General features: G+C 38.2%; 1 protein-coding gene across 2 annotated transcripts in view; it reads right to left on the reverse strand.

Annotated features, from left to right (window-relative positions):
• The window catches only part of Phlpp (PH domain leucine-rich repeat protein phosphatase), a 219,580-nt gene that overhangs the window by 141,602 nt on the left and 56,354 nt on the right, over positions 1-21,624 (reverse strand). Inside the window, exon 1 of one of the 2 annotated variants that reach the window (XM_083138378.1) lies at positions 12,546-13,353. The exons of the other annotated variant lie outside the window; for it this stretch is intronic. Within the exon in view, the coding sequence (XP_082994504.1) occupies positions 12,546-12,671 (126 nt within the window). The 5' untranslated portion in view covers positions 12,672-13,353. Of the gene's footprint in view, positions 1-12,545; positions 13,354-21,624 lie in introns of those variants that run through there. 2 annotated transcript variants of the gene reach the window in all.

The following is a 21,624-nucleotide window of genomic DNA, read 5'->3' on the forward strand; positions in this document are numbered from 1 at the left end:
ATATCTAAGACCGCTACGACGTCAGAGGTCCCGAGTTCGAATCCCGACCTGGGCATGGGCATTCTTTGTGAGTGTCCTTCCATCAATTTAATCACTCATCCTCATCTTTGCGATTAGTCAAAAGTGGCATAAAAATGAAGTAAAATAATCCAAATCAATAAACGATAAATTGAACGCCACCTATGATGACGGCAAAGTTAAAACTTCTATTCCATTATCGTGCTGAAGAATGCACTTAATACACTTTTGAACAATCTCCTCGCTTTCTTGCAGATGTGGGTTAAACTTTTGCATAGCAGGATCCTTCAACGTTTCTCAAAGACGCAGTTGTAAACATTTCCTTATCTCCCGACTTGTCGTGAAAGCAAACAAGTTTTCTGTCAACCAAATAGGAAGATTATGTTAGGCAGCCGGTGGAATTCTTTGCAAACAAGTGAACAACGTCTCAATCCACGAAGTAGCCGTAAAGGTGCACACGAAACTCGTTCCGCTAAGATGGAAGGAAAAATAATGTGCAAGGGCAAAAGAATTTCACGAGCGTGTAGAAGTGTTGATTCGCCAAGTCACTTTTTCATATTTTTGTTATGGTATAAGTCCTGATTCGAACGCCTCTTTACTTCAAAAACAGTTCCGAAAGATCAGTTTCCCTCTGACAAACAAAAGTCAAGTCTACGTGGAGCCCAGTAGATTCTCCCCTCAAACCTTTCCCACCAATAGCGTCTGTTATAGAAACTGACAGCTTGTCAAGTGCACGTGGAGTAAATAAGATGTTGCCAATTCAGTTTCTTTAGAGACTTCAAACGTCAGGTTGCGGTTATCTTTTCTAAATTGTGTTATTGTGTTGTGCTATTTTTTTAAAAAAATATATGCAATGTGGAGACCTTGGGAGTGTTACATCGTCGCAGTTCGTGTTGATGTCTAAACACTGCAGGTGAAAGAGACAACGGTGCTTGTCAGAGAATCCGGTGCTGGCTCGAAACCAGATTTGCATCCGGTCGGCTTCCTTTCGAGCTATATCAAAGATACCGAACTGGCATTCGAATCAGGACTTCAACTTTACTTTGGCTAATAGCGACGACATAGGATGATAACTTGATGAAATGTCCGGACTGAAACTCGGTCAGGGCTTAGCCACCGAAACACTTCGGGTATCTAATACAATTATCTAATGTAAATTATTAAGTCCACTTTATGCACAAATTGGTTATTTGGGACTAGACCTACAGTTTAAAGTGAAATTCGAACCACTATGTACCTCCGCCGGGTATCGAAACCGGGACTCCTTGATCGAAAGGCGACGACGTTACCACTGCGCCATCGAGGAGGTTCTTATGCAATTGAACAAGCGTGTTTAGAAAGAATTTTGTAATTGGAAGGGGATTGAACAGGAAGGGGGCGAGGGATTGTGCCAATTCATATATTTTGCCTGTTTTCCTTTGTCGTGCTGTATCTGAAATTTTCTCAATACATAAATACTATAGTTAGTACTGCTTTCCGAACCCCAATAGGTCCTCATCTACCATTAGAGGTCCAAAAGTTGAATCAGTGGATTAAAGTTAACATCTTCATACTTCTTATAACAGACTAGGAAAAGTTACTATATTTGGCATTTATTTCCAGAAACATGAACAACTATTAACTGGTGGTTGTTGACCTTTGTGAGAGAGAAGATTCACAAATTTCATTCACAAAATGTCAAAAGAAAATAAACGAACTTAATGAAAACTTACCTTCGAACCCACGAATGTGTGACGAGAAGATAACCTTACTAGTGATTGAGGATTAAATGTAGAGTCATTCTGGGGAATATGCCCATCGGGGTTAAATGCCCACCCCCCCTTGTATCTCGCGCAACGTTAATGTTGTGGCAACTCTCAGACTCTTGTTTGAAAGCGCCGTCGTGGTGAGACGAGGCAGCAGGTTTGGAGCTTGTGAGAAGAATCTGAAGCCATCCAGGGTTAATTTCATGAGGTAAGAAGACAACTTTTGAGGTAATAATTTTTTGGACATTGCTCTATTAACAGTGTGCAATAATATTCCCAAGAGAGAAAGAAACTGAATTATATTTCGTGTAAAGATCAAGAGTCAGGGAAACATAGCTGCAGATGAAACTGCCGCATGGTGCTCAAGAGTTGCCCAGCCAGTGATTCAATTTTCTGCTTGTAGCTGTAGAAATTAAGTACAATATGCCCATGGGCATTATTATGGTAAGAAAGGACCACAATGTGACTGGATCCAGTGTATTCGTTGTAGTATGTGGATGCATGAAATATGTATCAAATTCACGTCCATGTGTCCAAAGTGCACGGCAATTTCTCACAAATGTAAACAGTAAAAGAGGCTATGGTAAATTCAAATAAATGTTAGAAACGCTATGCTTGTCTGTACAAATTATGTTCTGTTTACGAAACAAACGTTAATAATCTTCCAGTTAATGCTGTGTATTATTTTCCTTTACATATGTCATGTCAAGTATTACAATTGTTTCTTGTATTGGGCATTTTACCCTGAACAAGGGGTGATTTGTCCAAATTGACATTCATCTGTTTATTTTTCTATGGTTCTCTTGCTATAAGACTTACAGTAATAAAACTTATAGGTAACAATAACAAAACATGCAGCTTTCCGAACCCCAATAGTAATTTGACATCCTTTTCATTGCGACACTCCTTCATTCCGCGAAGCTATAAACCACCAAAAAAAAAAAAAAAGTTGGGCGTATTCCCCCGAGTGACTCTATTCACCTATGTTAACATTATACTTGAAATTAGAAGAAAAGTATGCTACTCAAAGCTTAAGTGCCTTTGTTAACCGATTTTAAAAATATTACTTACCAACGATGTACGGAGGCAAATGTGTCCTGAAGTTATATTATCTTATATGGTTCGCCATACTTAAACGAGGACTCGTTGTCTCGTGGATATGTCTCTCTTGTATGACAAGAAAGATGTGATTGATTGATATGGTTTATTTTACTCAGCATTTCTGCCACTTTTGACTAAACGCGAGGATGAGGATGAGTGATGATATGATGCAAATTATTACGGAACACTCACAAAGATCACCCATCTTATTGTTAAGAACAGAAATAAAGTTAATTTAGTTAGTATTCGAACAGAATAATCAAAGTAAAAATGCATTGGATCGAAAACATTGAGCGAAAAATACAGGAACGAGGTTATATTCTACCATTTCATCCAAAGAACAGATGGTTTCACAGTTTTCAAAATTCTAATAATTACAGTTGTAAGTGAGAGGTCGCACAACAAACTTTATGAACAAAAATTTCCCCTTAACATTGAAAGCCCTTTCTTGAACGGGACGTGCAGAAGTTAATATCAAAATGCATTTCAGATACTAACTGCATAAGATGCAAAATAAATCGTGGAAAATATTTGTGCTGGTATTCACTCGTTTGGTGGATCGAGTCTCCACATTTATATAATAATAATAATAATAATTATTATTATTTCTTTTTTATTTCGAATAAAGTTTGTATTTATTAGTTTATAATATTTATTATTGTATAATGACATTTATAACCGTGGTAATAATACTTATTGTTATTCTTTCTTCTATTAAACTTTTATCATTTGCAAAAATTTCTGGCGACGCCCTTGAAAACAGTTGCAGACGATGTTTTAAAGTGTTGAAAAGAATTATGCAAAAAGAGGAAAACATCTTACAGAAATGAAAACATCAAATTACAAGCAAAAGTCCTCCTAAAAAGAAGGCAATTTTAGATCTGACTGACATCTTATAATTATATTTGTTCAATGCGACAAAGTCTCCCAACTTAGTTAATATGTGTATACCTGACATCATGAATAATAATAATAATTCAAGAATCAAACTAACGGCAACACACTTCACAAAAATTAAAAATACTAACAGTTTGAAACCTAAGACACGTAAATTAATAAAGCTAAAACTAACGTCAAATCTCTGGCGCAAACAGCCCATTACAGTGTTATCACAAAGATAAATTTCTCTCAATGCAGGGAAATTTGATTAACATTTTTGCTTTTTAAGTAAAAAGAAAAAGAATTGCCGTAATCATCAATATTGCATGCTAATTTGAAGATATTCGAAATCAAGTATTATATTCAAGCTCTTTCGGTCCTGTAATTCATTCCCCCAAAATGTGCTATCTATTTATGGATTAGTTGGTTAGTGCATCGGGTTTGTAGTAAAATCCCAGGTCTGTCGTAGGTTCGATTCACATCACAAATTGTTCACCTGAAGACTAAAGAAGAGGTACTCTTTCCAAACGTAGTATTACATAGAAGCATTATAAAATGGACAACGTTCAATTAACATTGCATACTAACCGTTTCACATGTTAATGTATTGCTTTATTGGTATACGTATCCACTATTGTATCTACGAGGATTGCCTCAAGGGATTTTTAACTTAACTAAAATGGTACGAAAATATAGACAATTGTACAAGATCCATTAATTTTCCCATTTGCGCATGAAAGAAAGAATACAAAAATAGTTTAGGCCACTGTGTCGCTAGAATTTCAAATGGGGAAGTTAATTAATAATAATAAAATTAATAGTCACTGTTCTCTGATAAAATAATGCCACTGACCTGTGGCTCATTTACGTGTCTGAGTGAAACCCTCGAAATGTTCTCGAATTGGAAGAAGTTTTTGGTTACTATTACAACTTAAAAATTCTCACTATTAAACATCATGTCGTCTTGGGAGGGAGGGGAGTGGAGAGTCGAACCGATTAGTCGGCACCCCGGTGGTCAGCAAAAAGCTTATGCTTATAGTAGACAGCAGCAGGTCGCAGGAAAAAAGTTCAGTTCATTAGCATTCCTATAGACTAACAAAATGCGTCAGATTGGAAAATTGTGTGTAAAACATACAAATTTGAGGTTTTCATATCCCACCTATTATAAAAAAAAGTAGTAATAATTGCGAACAGTCCTATTTGCGAACACTTCCTGCCTGAAAAGTAATACACTCGAAGGGGTGCGTCCTAATGGCGAACACATTTCTCTGCCTTGTGACCTACAACTTTCCTCAATTTCCTGAGTCCTTTTAACTATATTTTAAAAGAGACTCAGTGCCAGACTTGAAACTGGTCAGAGGCCTGTGTGTTACTGGTGGTGTAAAAGTTGCACCTCAAATTGAAGCATGTCAGTTGTAACATACAATCCGACATGATTAAAGCCTTCGTCGAAGTACATACATTATATATACATTATACATATTGTACAAAAAGAGCTTAGTCAATTAATAACACAATTAATGACTTTGTCAATTAATAATGCGGTGAACGTTACGATGTTACCTAGTCAAATTTCAAAACATATGATACTGTTCTTAAAAAATTAGGGACATCACCAGTCTCCTTGTATTTGTCGGTGCTTCTTGCTATCCTCTCGGCCAACAAAACACATATTTTCTTCCGCTTGACACCTTCCAGGTTCATTTCCACTCTCATAATTATATCATTTGACTTTTCTGCCTAAGCATCTAAGCATTTAATGAGCTCTGCCACTCTTGGATGTGGCCTACCAAGCTCGCTGTTGATTTTATGATTCCATCTCTTCACTGCATTACTTGTCCCGTGCCTCCTGTTGAAACAGTTCCATATATCTTTTGGCAGTAAGGGGTTTTAGAGCCACCGGTCCACAAAATAGTCGAAGAATTTCACAAGGTTTTCATTACGAGGAGCTTGCTCGTAAATATCAAGCCATCCTTCTTCAAGATCTTCTAGTAGTCCGGCCGATATGTGCAGATATTTAGCTGAATTGTGCATTTCTGTGATAAAAGCATGAAACTTCGAATGTAGTTTAATATCCGTCTTAATATCATTTTAAAGATTGGAGGCATTTAAAATACCCTGTTGGTCAGCAATGGCGGACGTTTTCAAAATGGCGACCGGTTTATTAGTATATCTTTTGGCACAAGCGGTGTAAATTAACTTTTATTGGTCCTGTTTGAAGATTTATCTCTGTTATTGATCAAAGGAAAGGGAAGTTTCCAATAAGGCCTACGAAAGCATTCTAAATGCGTATTAATGACGAAAATACATTGTTTGCCTATGTTCCAGGGGCGCGTTTTTCATGATTGTTTATAATAGCATGTTGCTGTTCAAACAGCTTCAGTTTTGAAGTCTGAACTGTAATTGTTAATTATCAACACATTAGTTGCTAATTATCATATTTCGCGGATGTAGATATATGGGTTGTATAAATTCCAGGGGGAAAAACACAAACAAAGACTGAACTATTTAATGCTACTTGAAAGAGTCTCTTGGAAATCAACAACGGTATTAAATGTTATTCATTAATCAAATTGTTTTAATTTTCAAATTATTGCTTTTAATCAGTAACTGAGAAAATATCAATACAATCAATAAATGATCTTAGTAACATCACGAAATCATAATTGGGTGTCTTGTCCTTCGTCACAGCCACCGTACCTGCATAGTTGAGTACACGGAAGATTTACAGAGAATCAGTAGGAAATGATAGAATTGATCTCTCTTCTGGAGCTTGAAAGACAACTTGCATCAAGGAATCGAACACCCAAACGTCCACTTTCTGATACTCGCTCTTAAACTCCATAAAGCTCAGCCTACGGAGCTCACAACTGAGCACGAACGGATCGGGCCCTTGCTGGAAAATCACTTGCACATATATCGACATAGCCGCACTTCAAAATTTCCACCCATGCTTCTCTCTCTGGTGGTAGTGTTAGCCATTTCGGATTCCATTCGCCGTCTTTAACAAGCGTGGGTAGTTCTGGAGACTTTTCCAGGGCTCGGACCCATATCTGGCCAGCCTGGTAGGCCACTCGAAGATGATGTTAGTGCAGAGCATCTCTTGTAGAGGAAATATGTTCAATTTCCCTTCCTTTTTAACTCTTCGGGCATCGTTGACGTTCCTCTCGGGTCTCGACCGATCGTTCTGAGCTACAATGTAGCGCCCTTTTGAACATAGAAAGTATTATCAGCAGGTGGTGCCCTTAGCAATAACTGGAACGTAGGTGTCAGTTCTTGAAAGGTGTTCCAGGCCACCCAAGTCAATCGCTTTTCCTTCCCCGCGAAGCTTAGTGTTGGTCAATAGACGACATAAACGACTGTTTTCGGAACTAAGCCCCGCGACAGGTTAACTTTGCAGCAGGTTTTATGTATCAATCCACTCTAGAGCGGCACTCAGCATCCCTGTTCCAGTCTCACCTTAACCGCTGAGCTGTTCATATCACAGACAGTGAGAAAATCCGCAGTATTGCAGCGGAACTATTTTCTGTGCGCACGTTTGGGTCTATATATGCGAAAAGTTGCTGCAAGGTTAACCTGTCGCGGGGCTTAGACAGCATTTTCACGAGACGAATCTAGATGAGAAAGACGAAAGTTCCGTCTCGTGGGCAACAGTGCTAAAAGTGGTGTTCCACCAGTTCCACCCACTTATGGCATGGAGAGTTGAGGTATTACTTCACTTTGCCTCACCGCTAGGTTCGTCCATTTTCGTGAAACGTTCGCATCCAAGCTTCTAAGCGAAACTGATGGTAAGGACGATCACGACTGTGTCCATCGTTTGGAGTGCACCTTCCTACTGTAGAATATGCAGGCAACACCATCTAAAAGTGCAGAAATATTAGAGTGTCTGCTGTTCTTGAGAGCACGGTGAAAGTCAATCTGCGTTTGTGTCCACAGTGGCCTTCGCTTAATCTGCGCAGGTTGATACAACGATTCGAGGAGACTGAAGTTTAAAGAAAATTTCTTTCTTTTTCTCATCTACACGAAGGAACTGAAGCAAATTTTGGAGACCAATCCTTTGCTCGTCTACACCCCTTCAAATTGTCTTTCCTCTTTTGCTGTTGTGAGGCTCGTGGTGCTATACATGTCAAAAACCACGTCTACTAGTCGAACTGGCTTGAACTGTGATGTATGTCAAATGCAAACAAAGTTAATTACTGCCGCATCATCTATGACAAGCATATCTACTCGCATTTCAGGGTGGTAAGTAAATTCCTTCTAGCATTTCCTCTACACATGGCAACAAATCTGACTTACTCCCAACCAACCTGTATCCATTTACCGACAAAGGGTTCTCTGTCAATCCTATTGCTCCTCCAGTTCCCTTATCTAACGCACTGTTTCGCTCGTGAGCCTCGTCAAGAAAAGCCTCTAGGTTTCTTGCACTAAAATAAGTAAATTTTCCTTCATAAAGCGTCCACAAACAAAATAACCTTCTGCCATAAACCTTCGCCCATCTTCCCCTCCATCCCTTCAGCTCTGTCTATAGGGAAACCTGCTTCACTCTGCCCCTCCCCTAGACGCGCGAGTAAGATGCACACGACACAAGGTTCTGCGCAGGTTCTCTTGCTTGAAATCCCACTGTAAGAAATTCATCACATACTGTTGGATTCTGTTGTTTTAATCTCATCTATTTATAGCACGCACGCGTACTACGACAGCATGGATTAATTATGATGATCGAGGGCAAAAAATATCCAAAAGTTAACCAAAGACTCCACGTAGAGAGGAAAGTTGCCTTTCTGGGCAGATCGACCCCAGGTGAGAACGCCCAATTCTAATTGCAGGAGGTTCTCCCGAAAAGCAAAGTGGGAACTATCCTCTCTTGTTTTTCACTCTAGGCTTCTATGGGCTTGGGATATTGATTGTTGTAGATCTTGTCTATGAAAAACCATTGGATTTGTGCTGAAGTTGCGACTTCATGTGCTCGAAGTGTTCTCTTCACATGTTAAATGAATGCGTACGATGTTCCGCTGCTAGCCACTTGAGCTAGAGTTCAATAATTCAATTTACAAGTATTTACACTATGCGTCACTTTTAATGTTCTGCTCCAGAGAGTGTCGCGCCGCTTTTCTCTAAGGTGCTTTTTCTTACGCCGCGGACTATCAAGTCTGTGGGTAGATTAGGGTCCTCCTGCGACAGAAGTTCAGCAAAATGGAAAATATACATATTAGAAGTATGTAAAGTGTATGTTGTACACAAAGTTTGTCGTCATTTTCTCCCTGATAGGTACAATAATAAAACGTTAAAAAAATATAATAACTTCGATTTCAACATGATTCAAATCAGATGTAATTAATGCTAATACTATAGAGCTCACCAGGCATTATTTTTGGTGATGCCCTCTATTACTCTCATTGTGATGCTACGAGTTAAGGCGTTATTAGTTATCGATGACATCAAGATAAGAATCTGCAGGTTTCATATTGCTGCTTGATTATAACGTTATTAATTTTTTTATATGGTCCTTCGCTGAAGTAACCTCAATGGAAGTGGCGTAAAATAACCCATTATTTATTGTTAAAATTCAAACTATGCAGATATAACTGTCGTATGGCGCAGGCAAATCATAGGTATCAATATTCAAGAATCGCCCTGTAATTTAGGCAATCAGCATTTACCTGTTATCAGACGTCTTTGCTTTAATGTAATAATTACTTTTATAGTCTATCCTGCACTATTTTCCGTGACGACAATATAAAAAAAGTGATATTAGTATCAAAATGTAGCATATGACGGGCATTTTGAAAATTTTCCCTCACCCGCCTCCGATGGGGTATTTTCAGTGCCAGCAAACTTCAAAACGTTTGATATGATATTACTAATTTATTGACCAATTTTCATGCTTCTATCACAAAAATGCACAATTCAGCAAATATCTGCATATTGGCCCAACTATAAATGGTACAGTCTTTTGTGTTTCCCCCCCCCTGGAATTTATACAACCCATATCCACATCCGTTAAGTATGATAATTAGTAACTAAAGTGTTTATAATTAACAATTACAGTTCAGACTTCAAAACTGAAGCTGCTTGAACAGCAACATGCTATTATAAACAATCATGAAAAACGCGCCCCTGGAACATAGGCAAACAATGTATTTTTCGTCATTAACACACATTTAGAATACTTTCGTAGGCCTTATTGAAAGTTTTCCTTTCCTTTGACCAATAACGGAGATAAATCTTCAAACAGGACCAATAATAGTTAATTTACATCGCTTGTGTCAAAAGACATACTAATAAATCGGCCACCATTTTTAAAACGTCCGCCATTGCTGACCAACAGGGTATTTTAAATGCCTCCAATCTTTAAAATGATATTAAGACGGATATTAAACTACATTCGAAGTTTCATGCTTTTATCACTAAAATGCACTATTTTACACATATCCGCCGTACTATAGGTTTACAAAAGTTAAAGATGCTCACATACGGATGCTCCTCTTTATTTCTTCATCTTCATTGTAAGATGTAGTCATGCGAATTTCTTGAACTTTCCTCCAAAGACTTTGTGTAAAGTGGAAAAAACAACCATGAATGTTAATCTTGGTTAAAACCTCTTTTAAAGCAGAAATAGCAGCAGCCTCGAAGTCAATATTCGCCGTTTCAGGGTTCCACTCTGCTATTTCCCTCAAGATTAATCGAAACAACCGTAAATAAATGTCTTTCTTCTTGTCTGGTGGAAACGCAAAGACTAGAGGTACAACATTTGCTTCTAAATTCGTACTTCCCAAGTCTGCATGCATGGTGTATATCTAAGAAAACTGGCTAGCACAGCTCTTGAACGTTTCATTCATAAATAATGTGTTTGGGTCTTCAAAGTCTCTCTTCCTTTGGTGCTGGCAAAGACCAGAAGTCTCGTGTCTTACACTTACCTGTTTTTAAAAAAACAGGTTTTCAGTTCTGTGTGTTCGGAATTAGGACGTGGAAATATTTCTCAGTTTCATGTGTTCGCAATATGGACGATTCAGGCACTGTTCGCAATTAGGACGCAACCACTAAAACGACCCAATGAATTCAAGGGTTTTCAAAAGTCCGAAACTGGTATTTTTATGTGAGGGGATATATTAAATTATGACTAAACCTCATGAGTAACATTTCTCCGAAGTTTCAAAGAATGAATGTGTAAGTGATAAAATAAGATATCTATGCATTTCACTATATTAACTGTCTGTAATGTAAAGAAATAGGGAAAACGCTGCGCTTCAAGAATATAGTAATAATAAATCAGCATTGAACTATAGCTTATTATAATTATTTTAATTATTATTAAATGATTATTATTATTGCTGCTATTCAATTTTATACCAATGGCATTTCCCATCCGCACAAAAAGTTTGGTGACGCCCATGGTACTCATACACATACGGCTGTCCTATGATAAACTTGAAATACAATTGTGGCCTAAGGATCATGGAGATACATAAAACCGCGCACCGCTGAAACTAATACGCTTGCCCTGCACCAGTAATCAAATTATAAATTCGTTACTGCCACGGACAGTTTTCAAGTCTTACATTGTAGTATTTTTTTGACGCTCAAAGATTATGCCACTACCCCGGTTAATCTAGAACAGCGGTTATCTACCGGTAGTATAAGACAAGGATGATGGGTTAAGATTTTAAAACACGATACCACAAATGGTTTTCTTTATTCTTATTTTCTAGTATTTTTTCGGGTAGTGCAGCTGTCTTTATCCTATTTTCGTAATTATCATTTTTTAAATCCTGAATGCCAGAATTTATTATTATTATTATTAATTATTATTATTATTATTACTATTCTTTCAATTTAAATATAAAATAACTTTAATTTATCCGTTAACGCGAATAAAAAGCTTTTAATAAAAAAATGTTTCAGTCTTTAGTTCTCGGTAATCTTTAAAAATTTCGATATTGGTAGCAATTGGATAAAAATACAAGAAGCTAAGAAAAAGGTTGGAAATCATTGATCTAGGAGGGTTTCTAGATGGGTGTAATTTATGGAAATTGTAGTTTCCGTTGCTAATTCAATAAAATACGCAAGTGGAGGGCACTCCCTTTGGACTCGCCAAATAGAAAAGTATTAGGACAAAACTTATAATCAGAGAGACAACAAGTGAAATGTTCTTTCCTGAATTCTCATAAGAGTGCAGCACAATCATATTAATGTAGTAAATAAGTTTTAAAATTCTAACCAGAAGAGCTGATCTCCATGACAAAGTGGTTATCACAGCGCACTATGGCTCCAGGGGTCCCGGGTTCGAATCCCCGGTGTTTTTTATGAGTGTCTCATCAATTTCATCGTATCAACAACTCATCCTCATCATCGCGATTAGCCAAAAGTGGCAGAAAAGCGACGTTAAATAACAAAAATCAATATAACCAGAAGAAAGATTTTTCGTTCTCCGTCAATTCCAATAATTTAGTAGTATTGTACTGTAAAATAAATTTGATATATATAAAATTCAACAACCGGCCTTGTTATTTGTTAAGGCCCCGTCCATTTTTTCTGCTAAATTTTAACGCCACAGAAAAATTCTCCCCTAGAGAGAATTTTTTTGATGAACCACTTGCGCAAAACCAAAGGTTCACCCGACTTTTAATGCGTTACCAATGATTAATTCACACACGCGCGCGCACAGAATATTTCAACGCCCCTAAAATTTTTCATAAAAGGCCCAATTGATGGTCACCGGTACTTACACCTCCACCCAGCACCCCCGGGATATTCTAGATAAACTCTTGGGTGTTGCTAATTGGAATCACAAATGCCACTCACCTCCAAAGAGTCTTGGTCCACGGTATCTTGGTCCTCAGACTCTGACGTCTGAGCGCGTCCAATGTCCCGGGTCCTCGCACCGCCGTCTTCTCGTGGGGCAGGAAAATTCTCCCGGCGCCGGTCCATTGCTCACATGGACCTGGAGGCATGTCACCGTTAGAGAGAATCTCCGTCTATGCAACCCGTCATAATTCCAATCCGAGCGCGTGACCACCGCACGGGGGAAAATAAAAAAAACAAAACAAGCGGGATGATATAACCAAAACGGCCGCAGGAGACTTGGATTATTGCCTTCGACGGAGAAGGATCGTTCTAATGGTGCGTTATTAGTGCGTGTCCGAAATGTGGCGTGCCGGTATTCCTTCGCAGACGCACGCCTTGCTCCACAAAGATCTGGACCCAACTTCGCTCTCGTTGCACTTTTTTTTTTCAGGAAAGAGTTCCGTGAGATTTCTAGAGTTGATGGGTGTCGCAGCACACGAGCGCGGGCATCAATAAAATGGACGAAACCCTTCTGGAACCAACGCTTCGCTGTTGCAAACACCACACGCAGGTCCACTAAGAGTGAAAGTGGGTCTGGAAACTAGACAGGAAGCATAGGACCACGAACATTACGGCCAAAACATTGAATGGATAAAAACGTAGATGTTATCGACACGCCTGCACTCGGAGACTGGATAAAAAGGCTCTAAATCTCCAACGGCCAGGGTTACCCATCCGGAAACGCATTGTACTCCTCACAATACCACACGTCCATCCATCGTAACTTTGAGAAAACTCGCGCACTCACATACTCACACACGCCAGACCAGAGCGCACACACATAAGGAACGTCAACACTTGATGACGTTTAGGCTCTTCCCTTGGTACCCGGAGACCGGAAGTTGACGATACGCGCTGCTGTCCTCCACGCTTCTTACCAAAGTAATGAGCGTAACGCTAGCTGTACGAGCAAAATCCTTCAGTTCGCTACCAAACACGCTTTTATGTGTTTGCTCTGGTTTGCATGCGTCTTTGTCTTCGTTGTTTAGTAATGGCTGTGACCTGCAGGATGCACAGACTTCGAATGCCAAAGAGAGAGCCGAGCAGAAACCCACAAATTTATCACATCTTCGGTTCCACCCTTCTTTCCTTTTACACTTCTGGCACCGCAATTACGCTAACGAGCATAACAAGTGTGCCTCGTGGCTGTTTTTGTCACACGATGAATTGATTCATTTGTTTACTGTTCTCCAGACTTCCGTCCGAGAAGAATAACGCAACGAATCAAAGGCTTTCGTTATATCATCTCGTGTTAGCTAATCAACAGAGCCAGGAATTCTAAAACGTACCCAAATAGGTAGGCAAAAAGGCTAAAAAGAACTTGGAAAATATGCACCTAAAATAAATCAAGGCGTACACGAATTAATAGGAATTAACGTTTAACATTGTGAGAATAATGAAATTAATATTAAAGATAATGATTTCATAATGTAGGTAGATAGTTTACTTTTAATATTTACAGAAACAGTAGACCCATTACATATTTATTTACACATTTATACATTATACATACATTATTTATTGGCTCTCAAAGCAGATAAAATTATATCTTCCAACCTTCTTCAATGACAGAAGACTACAAACTATTATACAGTGATGCTGTTGACATCTTTCTTTCGAAACCGGAACTAATGGTCAACTTTACGAAGAATAGATTTAACACAACTGTTGTACCCTAAAATATCCTTCAAATATGTTCACGGTAATAAAATAGGCACTTAGGGCAAAATGCTCGCGCTCTTTAATTTCCAACAAATTTTATTCAGGGAATAATGTGCACGTAAGAGGGAACTACTACGCCGCTTTTCTGCAGTCATGTCTTATATTTTACCATCTCCAAATGTCTAGCGTTCTCTGTTACTATTATTTAGTAAAGAAAATTGGGTTTAATAATCTCAACCTGAGAGTTCTCTGTTCGAGATTATTGCGGTTTTATTGGAGGTTCAATTTGCTTACTTGCAAACTGTAATCTGTGGCTGCATTAAATATTTTCCCCGTTATGGCTAGTCAAGGTTCGCCTAATATTCGTAACCAAGCTCAAAGTTTTCGAATCACAATTCAAACAGTCAAGTCCATCGATTTATTACTTTAAATGTAACTGTAATTAATATGAAAATAATATAGCATATCATCATGAATTAGTAAGAGCAAACCCATCACTCTGGTCTATGCTTCGTAGTTCGTACATTATAATTGCAACTGGGCTCATGGTGCCATGACGTAACATGTGACGAATTAAGTTCCTTGGCTACGAAAATAAGTTCGAAACACAGTATTAAAAACTATGATTTTTAATAATAAATTGTTCGGATTTAAAAATAAAAAAATGAAACCTCTTAAAGAAGTCATATTGTCTATTGGACAGGATCGGATCAAGATAACATTTTTACCCGGACGAGATGGATTTTTGGCACCCCCTACAGTCCGCCCTGCCACCCCCTCCCCCAACTTTCTATCCTGGTGCCCCTATTTTCCTCCAATAACAATTACCATGTTATATATTTACGATTTTATTGACAAAAAATAATAGCCATATTTTAAAAATACTTCAAGTGTTACTGTTAAGGAACACGTTTATTGTAGGGTTTATTTAATACCTACATAATAGCACCAAAATATCAGTAATGGCTTTAATTGCTGAAATATATTAATATTCTTATTATGTTATACAGCAGTAACTTCAATTAATTCTTGTCTCCATAAATCCAACACTTTTAAAACAAATAACCACGCTCATGAAATAAAAAATAAGGTTTTGGCGCTACTCAAAGGGACGTCCCGGTTTGGCACCCCCCTTTAAGCGGCCCTTAAGCCGCCCCTGCTCTTGGTTGTAATTGTTTGAACCGTGAAAGCATTCATTGTTCACCATCTTTCTATAACAAGTGAACAACATTACAGTATTTCCCGAATTATGATCATATCAAGCGATATATTTGTTTAAAACTTTACAACAGTGTACAAATTAATTAGGGTTGCAAGTACGAATGTATTTTAAAATATCGCGATCGACAGAAGGAGACATGCAAAAGTTATTGCTGTACCATAACTCCAAGTTTCGTCATTGATTTAGATTAGAAATCCAAAAAGAAGCTAACATTACGTCAAGTAAGGTTAGATTATGTTAGAGTGTCACGTCCTTACTTTTATGCATTGTAATGTGTGTTTTCAGCCAATCTGCGCCCCATATTCATGTGAAGAAGCATTTTCTTGGAGTTTATTCAACTATCTATTTACTATATCATAAATGTGGATGACGTTCCCAAGAGGCACAAAACCAGACAAATGGAAAGTTCCCACTAACCTTTCCTAACCACTGATGCAAGAGAGAGAATTTATGGAACCGTAAAAATGCATCACCGTTGGCGAAGAAGCGAAAGGAGATAGGATCTTGACAAGGACTGATCAAAGATGACCTATTTTCAGCGTTTTGAAAGACTTCTGGAATATCCAGACGTAACGGCCGACATTTCTTTTATTATTATTATTCATAATACTTGTCTGTCTTAAACAAAGGTATACAGATACGCAGCAATGTAAATATTCCGGTCTGAAAATTTTCATATGAACCGAGATGCCGAAGTTCCTGGTTAACAGAAATGCGATTCTACATACAATAGCATTTTTCTACAACCCCTTTGAAATTTTCTGTTTTAGTTATTCGATTATGCTTCTCCGCCTTTTTAGGTTCATCGATGATTATCATTAATTTTCGCCAAGAGTGGGCAAATGCAGTATTGTGCATAGCAACCAGTTGTGGAGAGATGAAGTTTGATATCGTTACATAAGAAGAACATGATGTACCCACATTAGTTAACCGTGACACTGTTATCAAGTCGTTGCATACATATAGCACTGCCGTTTTCGAAGATGAGCATTTAGAAAAGCATATTGTCTTCATATCCTCTCTCTCCACCTACCCCCCCCCCCCCCACACACACACACTTCCACGTTCATACCCGGTGGAGGCAAATAGTGGTTCGGATCCCACTTTAAACTGTAGGTCTACTCCCGATTAGCCTTTCGGTGCATAGGGTAGACTTAACCCCCCGCTCCATCTCGCAGAAAAGAATTCTGCATCTGCTTATGCCTCCTCCTACGAACTTCACTAGGGTGGGTCGATTTTTCGAATTTCAAAAACATATAGGGCTGATACGTTGCCTTAAGTTTATAAAATGTTCCTCTTTAAAATTTAAAATTTCTAGATTGCCGTCCATGCTGATAGGTTTAGTTTGCTATCCACAATTTTGACTGTCATTTTTGGTTAGCGTAGAAATTCGATTCTTTGAGACTTTCTTAATACATTATTCAAGAAGGACCAAAATAACTTTTCTCCAATTCCCTGCTTTACACAGTTTTTGGAAGTTTGTCTGTTTTTTGCCTAGGATTGTTGGTCTGTTATACTCACTCACTCAAATGTAACTCCGCACTGTTATATATTTTTTTTAAGAACAAAAGGTACAGTTTTATTCAAGTGCAGAGGGACGAATAAATTGAGATCTACGTAGCTTGGTGTGGGACAGAAGCTAAAATTTTAAACCGCTGCTTATGGAAACATTAAATTTATTCATCCTATTCTGTGGGACAGAAGCTAGAATTTTAAACGGCTGTTTATGGAAACATTACATTTATTCATCCTATTCTAGGAGCATGCTACTTAGTACAACTGCACAAAGTATACATCATGTAAACATTTGGATTGTTCAGAGATCTGCAAAAGATGCATTCTATTGAATCAAGGGCTTTTAAGAATAATGGCAAAGAAAAACAAACTAACATGCTTACAATTGAGGTTAACCAAAATAATTCTGAAATAAATTTTTGTTGGGCAATAGGAACCATGTTTATTAACCCACTATAAGTCTAAAAGGTGTTCTATGACCTCACTACATCCTCCACGGAATGGGGACAATTTGATAGGACTCAAAAAACAGTGGGGAATAACATCGAAACACCTCAAACATTTCAAAAGGCATTGACATGATTTGATGCTATGAATAATCCTAGAGAGCGTCTACGCTACTTATTTAAGACAGAAGTTTATTTAGAATTAGTTTCTAAATTAAACGAAATGATACCGCTGTCTTCTTAGGAAGTGTTTGCAACTGTTACATGACGAGAGATATGGAAACTAGAATTCATAGGAGATTCTGTTCTGAGTGATGATATGATGAAATTGATGAAGATACACTCAGAAAAAAAAACTGTCAAAGCCGAGATTTGAACCAGGTAACTCTGGCGTCGTAGCACGGTGTAATAACCACTCCACCACGGAGGTCGGCATTTGCATTTTATGTACCCATGCCCTTAAAAAGGAGCTACGTTGATACTGTAATTTCTCACTAAAACCTAACTCCGTTACAGTTATAGTTGCTTACTAAAAATTAAATCCGTTACAGTTGTCTACCTCCGTGGCGGTGTAGATATCACAACGCGATACGACGCCAGGGAGTTTCGGGTTCGAATCCAGGCCTGGGGATGAGTGTTTTCTGTGGTAGCCGGACAATTGCGATGAACACAGTTAGAAGTGAAAGGCGGGTGGACAATTGCGATGACATTTTAAATATTCTATCAAATTGAAGGATGACTTAACACCCAGTACAATATCTCCTACACGAGAATTATGTGAAATATTGATATTTTCGGCTGGGAATTTGATTCAATCAAGCTTTTGAATATGAGCTAGAGCCAACAGACAGACATCTTTTGAAGTCACCCGTCCGTTTCCTCATACGAGTATGTGCGAATACACTTTCCAACTCTCTCGTCGATTTTAATGTCACGCTTCTTCCTTTTCTGCCCTTCTAGATTAAGTTCCATCCGCATGAACTTGATGTTGGTGTCTTTTGCTTGGCTCTTGAGGCAGGCCAGAACATCATGAATTCTTGGATGCGGTCTTCCAAGCCACCTATTTTATTTTGTTGTTCCAACCTTCTACAGCATTATTAGTTCTGTGGCGCCTTTGGTTAGGTTAGGTTAGGTCCTCCTGATCGTAGCAATTGTCCTACCATTAATTTGTAAAATGACCTTCAGCATCAAGTTCATCGCAATTGTCCGTGATTTTGGCTTCATCGCAATTGTCCTACATTCGTTTTTTGTGAGTGTATCCTTGTCACTTTCATCGCACCATTACCAGGCACGTATTTAGAAATATATTTCGCGAGGGTCCGAACAAAATGTCCCAGAAATAATAATAATAATAATAATGTTTAAATTAAAACAATGTAATTATAATTCAATTAAATATTTATTAAAATATGTAAATGTATTAATATTGCATTTTTATTACATGAGTACTTAAAAAGATTGTATCAGGATATAAATATAATAGCATATATTTATTACTTGTTTGCGTGTACTTAAGATCGCCACATTTGTATAAAAATAAAGAAATTAATGTCAAATAGATAAAGAATTGAATATTTATTGAATAAAAAATTATGTTCCTGATTAATATGTTATACATATTTTCATTAATAGTAGTTTGAATAAATCTTATTTGGTACTGTCCTTCAAAGCAGTAAGGTCCCAATATAATAATCCTTGTCTCCCAAGTCCATAGGAAATAAATAACCATCAATTATAGCACAACAAATGCTTAAAAAGTACATTTTCATTATTTTATTTTAATACTTGGTTAATCTTTCGGGGGGGGGGGGGTCCGGACACCTGGACTCCCCCTAAATACGTCCTTGACCATCACTTATCCTCATCTTCGCAATTAGCAAAAAGTGGCAGAAAACAGAAGTAAAATAAATCAAATCAATCAATCAATCAAAATGGAAATCCGTTAAAGTTGTACATCAAAGATTGAAACCGTTACACTTGTAGTTGTACTTCAAAAAGTAAATCCGTTACTGTTACACTTGCTTATGGGGAAGTAACCCAGGTATACAGGGCGAATTTAGGGGATGTCCTGTGGGGTCTAACTAAGCCTCCTCGTTTAGTATGTCATTAACAAATGTCAGCTAAATGTAGTACTTTTATGACATCATGCAGACAGACCTGCACTAGGTTGAAACTACGAACTGGTCAAATTACTAATTCAGCACACACGGAGGACGGTAAGAATTCAACGTGTACGTTACAACAGGATAATTTAAGAACGAAGCTTTCTGCAGGTAAATAAAAGACTGACTCCAACAGCCACAATTTTCTTTTCTAATTCTCCTTCTAGTAATTGTCCAGTGTTGATAAATTGAATCAACATAAGGTGCATCACTTTCGCTATATATCTTGTTGAACTGCTCTCGCATGAATAAACTTGTAGCATGGCTCTGCCAAAAATGGTTGAACACTCCAATGGTAAAAGGTATCGTCTCTGTACTATCCCCAGTTTAGGTGATTCGCTAGGGTTACTGCGAAACAAAACACAAATAAAACACTATTGAAATACATTTTTTGGCCATTGAGGATCTGGGACAGCTTTAACAAGCGACTTCAGGAGAGAATTTCACTACCTTGGCCCTCTTCTCTGAAACTTCTCTGGATCCGCCACTTCTTACTCATTACAAAGTAAATATTACTTGCAATGCAAGAAGCATACTTCTGAAGACTTGAAATTTTCAATGTCGTTCGGAAAGCTACAACCCTTCCCCACACAGAGAGATGCCACTGCAATTCTCAGAAGGCAATCGAGGAGGAGGCAAAAACATCCTTTGACAAGAAGTAGTTGTGCGCTCAAGTTTACGACGGAAGGCGAAACAGGAACCTGCTCACCAAAACGGAAAAGAGCTCTTCCCAAACCTTTGAAAAAAAGGAAGGAAGAAACCTTGAAGGTCTTCATTTCCTCAGTTTGTCGTCTTACTTCCTTCGCCATGTAGGCACTCTCGTCGCGATTTTGCTCTCCAAGTTATTTCAATGTTTTTGCCTTCTGTGTGGGAAAACTGTAGTCGATTGCTTTAGTGAACAGAATGGATGACACTATTTGAATTTGCGTTCGCAAGGTTTTGTTTTTAATCCATATCTTATTCAAGTCTGGCCTTTTCGGAGACCAATCATCTATCGATCTGCCTGTTTCAATTTAAGTGTCTTGACCCTTGAGAATAGGGGTGTGAGGGTGATCCTTTCTGAAGACACCCGAATGTCAACCTCCCTTCCACGTAGTAACACCCTGGTTTGAAGTGGACTCTGGTGTCTGACTCGCAGCCAGTAAAATTCTCTGTGGCGCTCCTTGATCGATTTTCTTTATATTACTTCGTTTTTCTGCCACTTTTGCCTAATCGCGTAAGTAAGGATGGAAGGTGATGAGATTGATGAAGGGACAACACAACAAGAGCCCCACATAGGATTATACTGGCTGTGAGTCCAGACGCCAGAGCCTTGCTAGTCTACAAAATGCAGTCCAGGATGTACTACGCCAAAGGGAGGTTGACATTTGAGTATCTTCCGAAAGAGTCACCCCTTACACCCCACCCTGTTACCATGGGCGTCCGGAAGGGGGGGCAAGGGGGGCCGTGGCCCCCTCCCGGAAAATGAAAACCAACCAAAAATTAAGAATTACACATATAATTTCATTTTAGCCACAATAATAATGTGTTAATTATTGCATGAACACAATAAATTCAAACTTAAGGAATGTTTTTTTACGGAACAACACTATTTTGGGGGAAAATTTGCCTTGTTTGCTCCCCCCTGGAAAAAAAATACCTTCCTTGCCCCTCCCTGAAAAAAATACTGCGGACGTCCATGCCTGTTACGCTTGTGTTGTGTCGCTCATCTATGTTTATGATTGTCTCTCTTCATCGAACTTATCATAATTCTTACTCGTCTTCGCGATTAGCAAAAAGTGGCAGAAAAGTGAAATAAAATAAATCAATCAACTCTTGAGAATAGTTGCCATCAAACAGGCGGATCCAGAATTGTTTTCTGCAAGGTGCACAGAAAACTCCGTAAGCATATGATAAGATGTATCGTTGGAAATATAATATGCAGATTTTTCAACATATTAAAAGCAGACTGTGTGTGTGGTGTGTCCATATATATAGCTAGATATAAAATAATCACATCAAGAAAATTGCAAGGGTTCGTTTTAGATCCA

The sequence above is a fragment of the Lepisma saccharinum genome, chromosome 1 (assembly GCF_977018435.1).
Source record: "Lepisma saccharinum chromosome 1, izLepSacc3.1, whole genome shotgun sequence".
NCBI lineage: Eukaryota > Metazoa > Arthropoda > Insecta > Zygentoma > Lepismatidae > Lepisma > Lepisma saccharinum.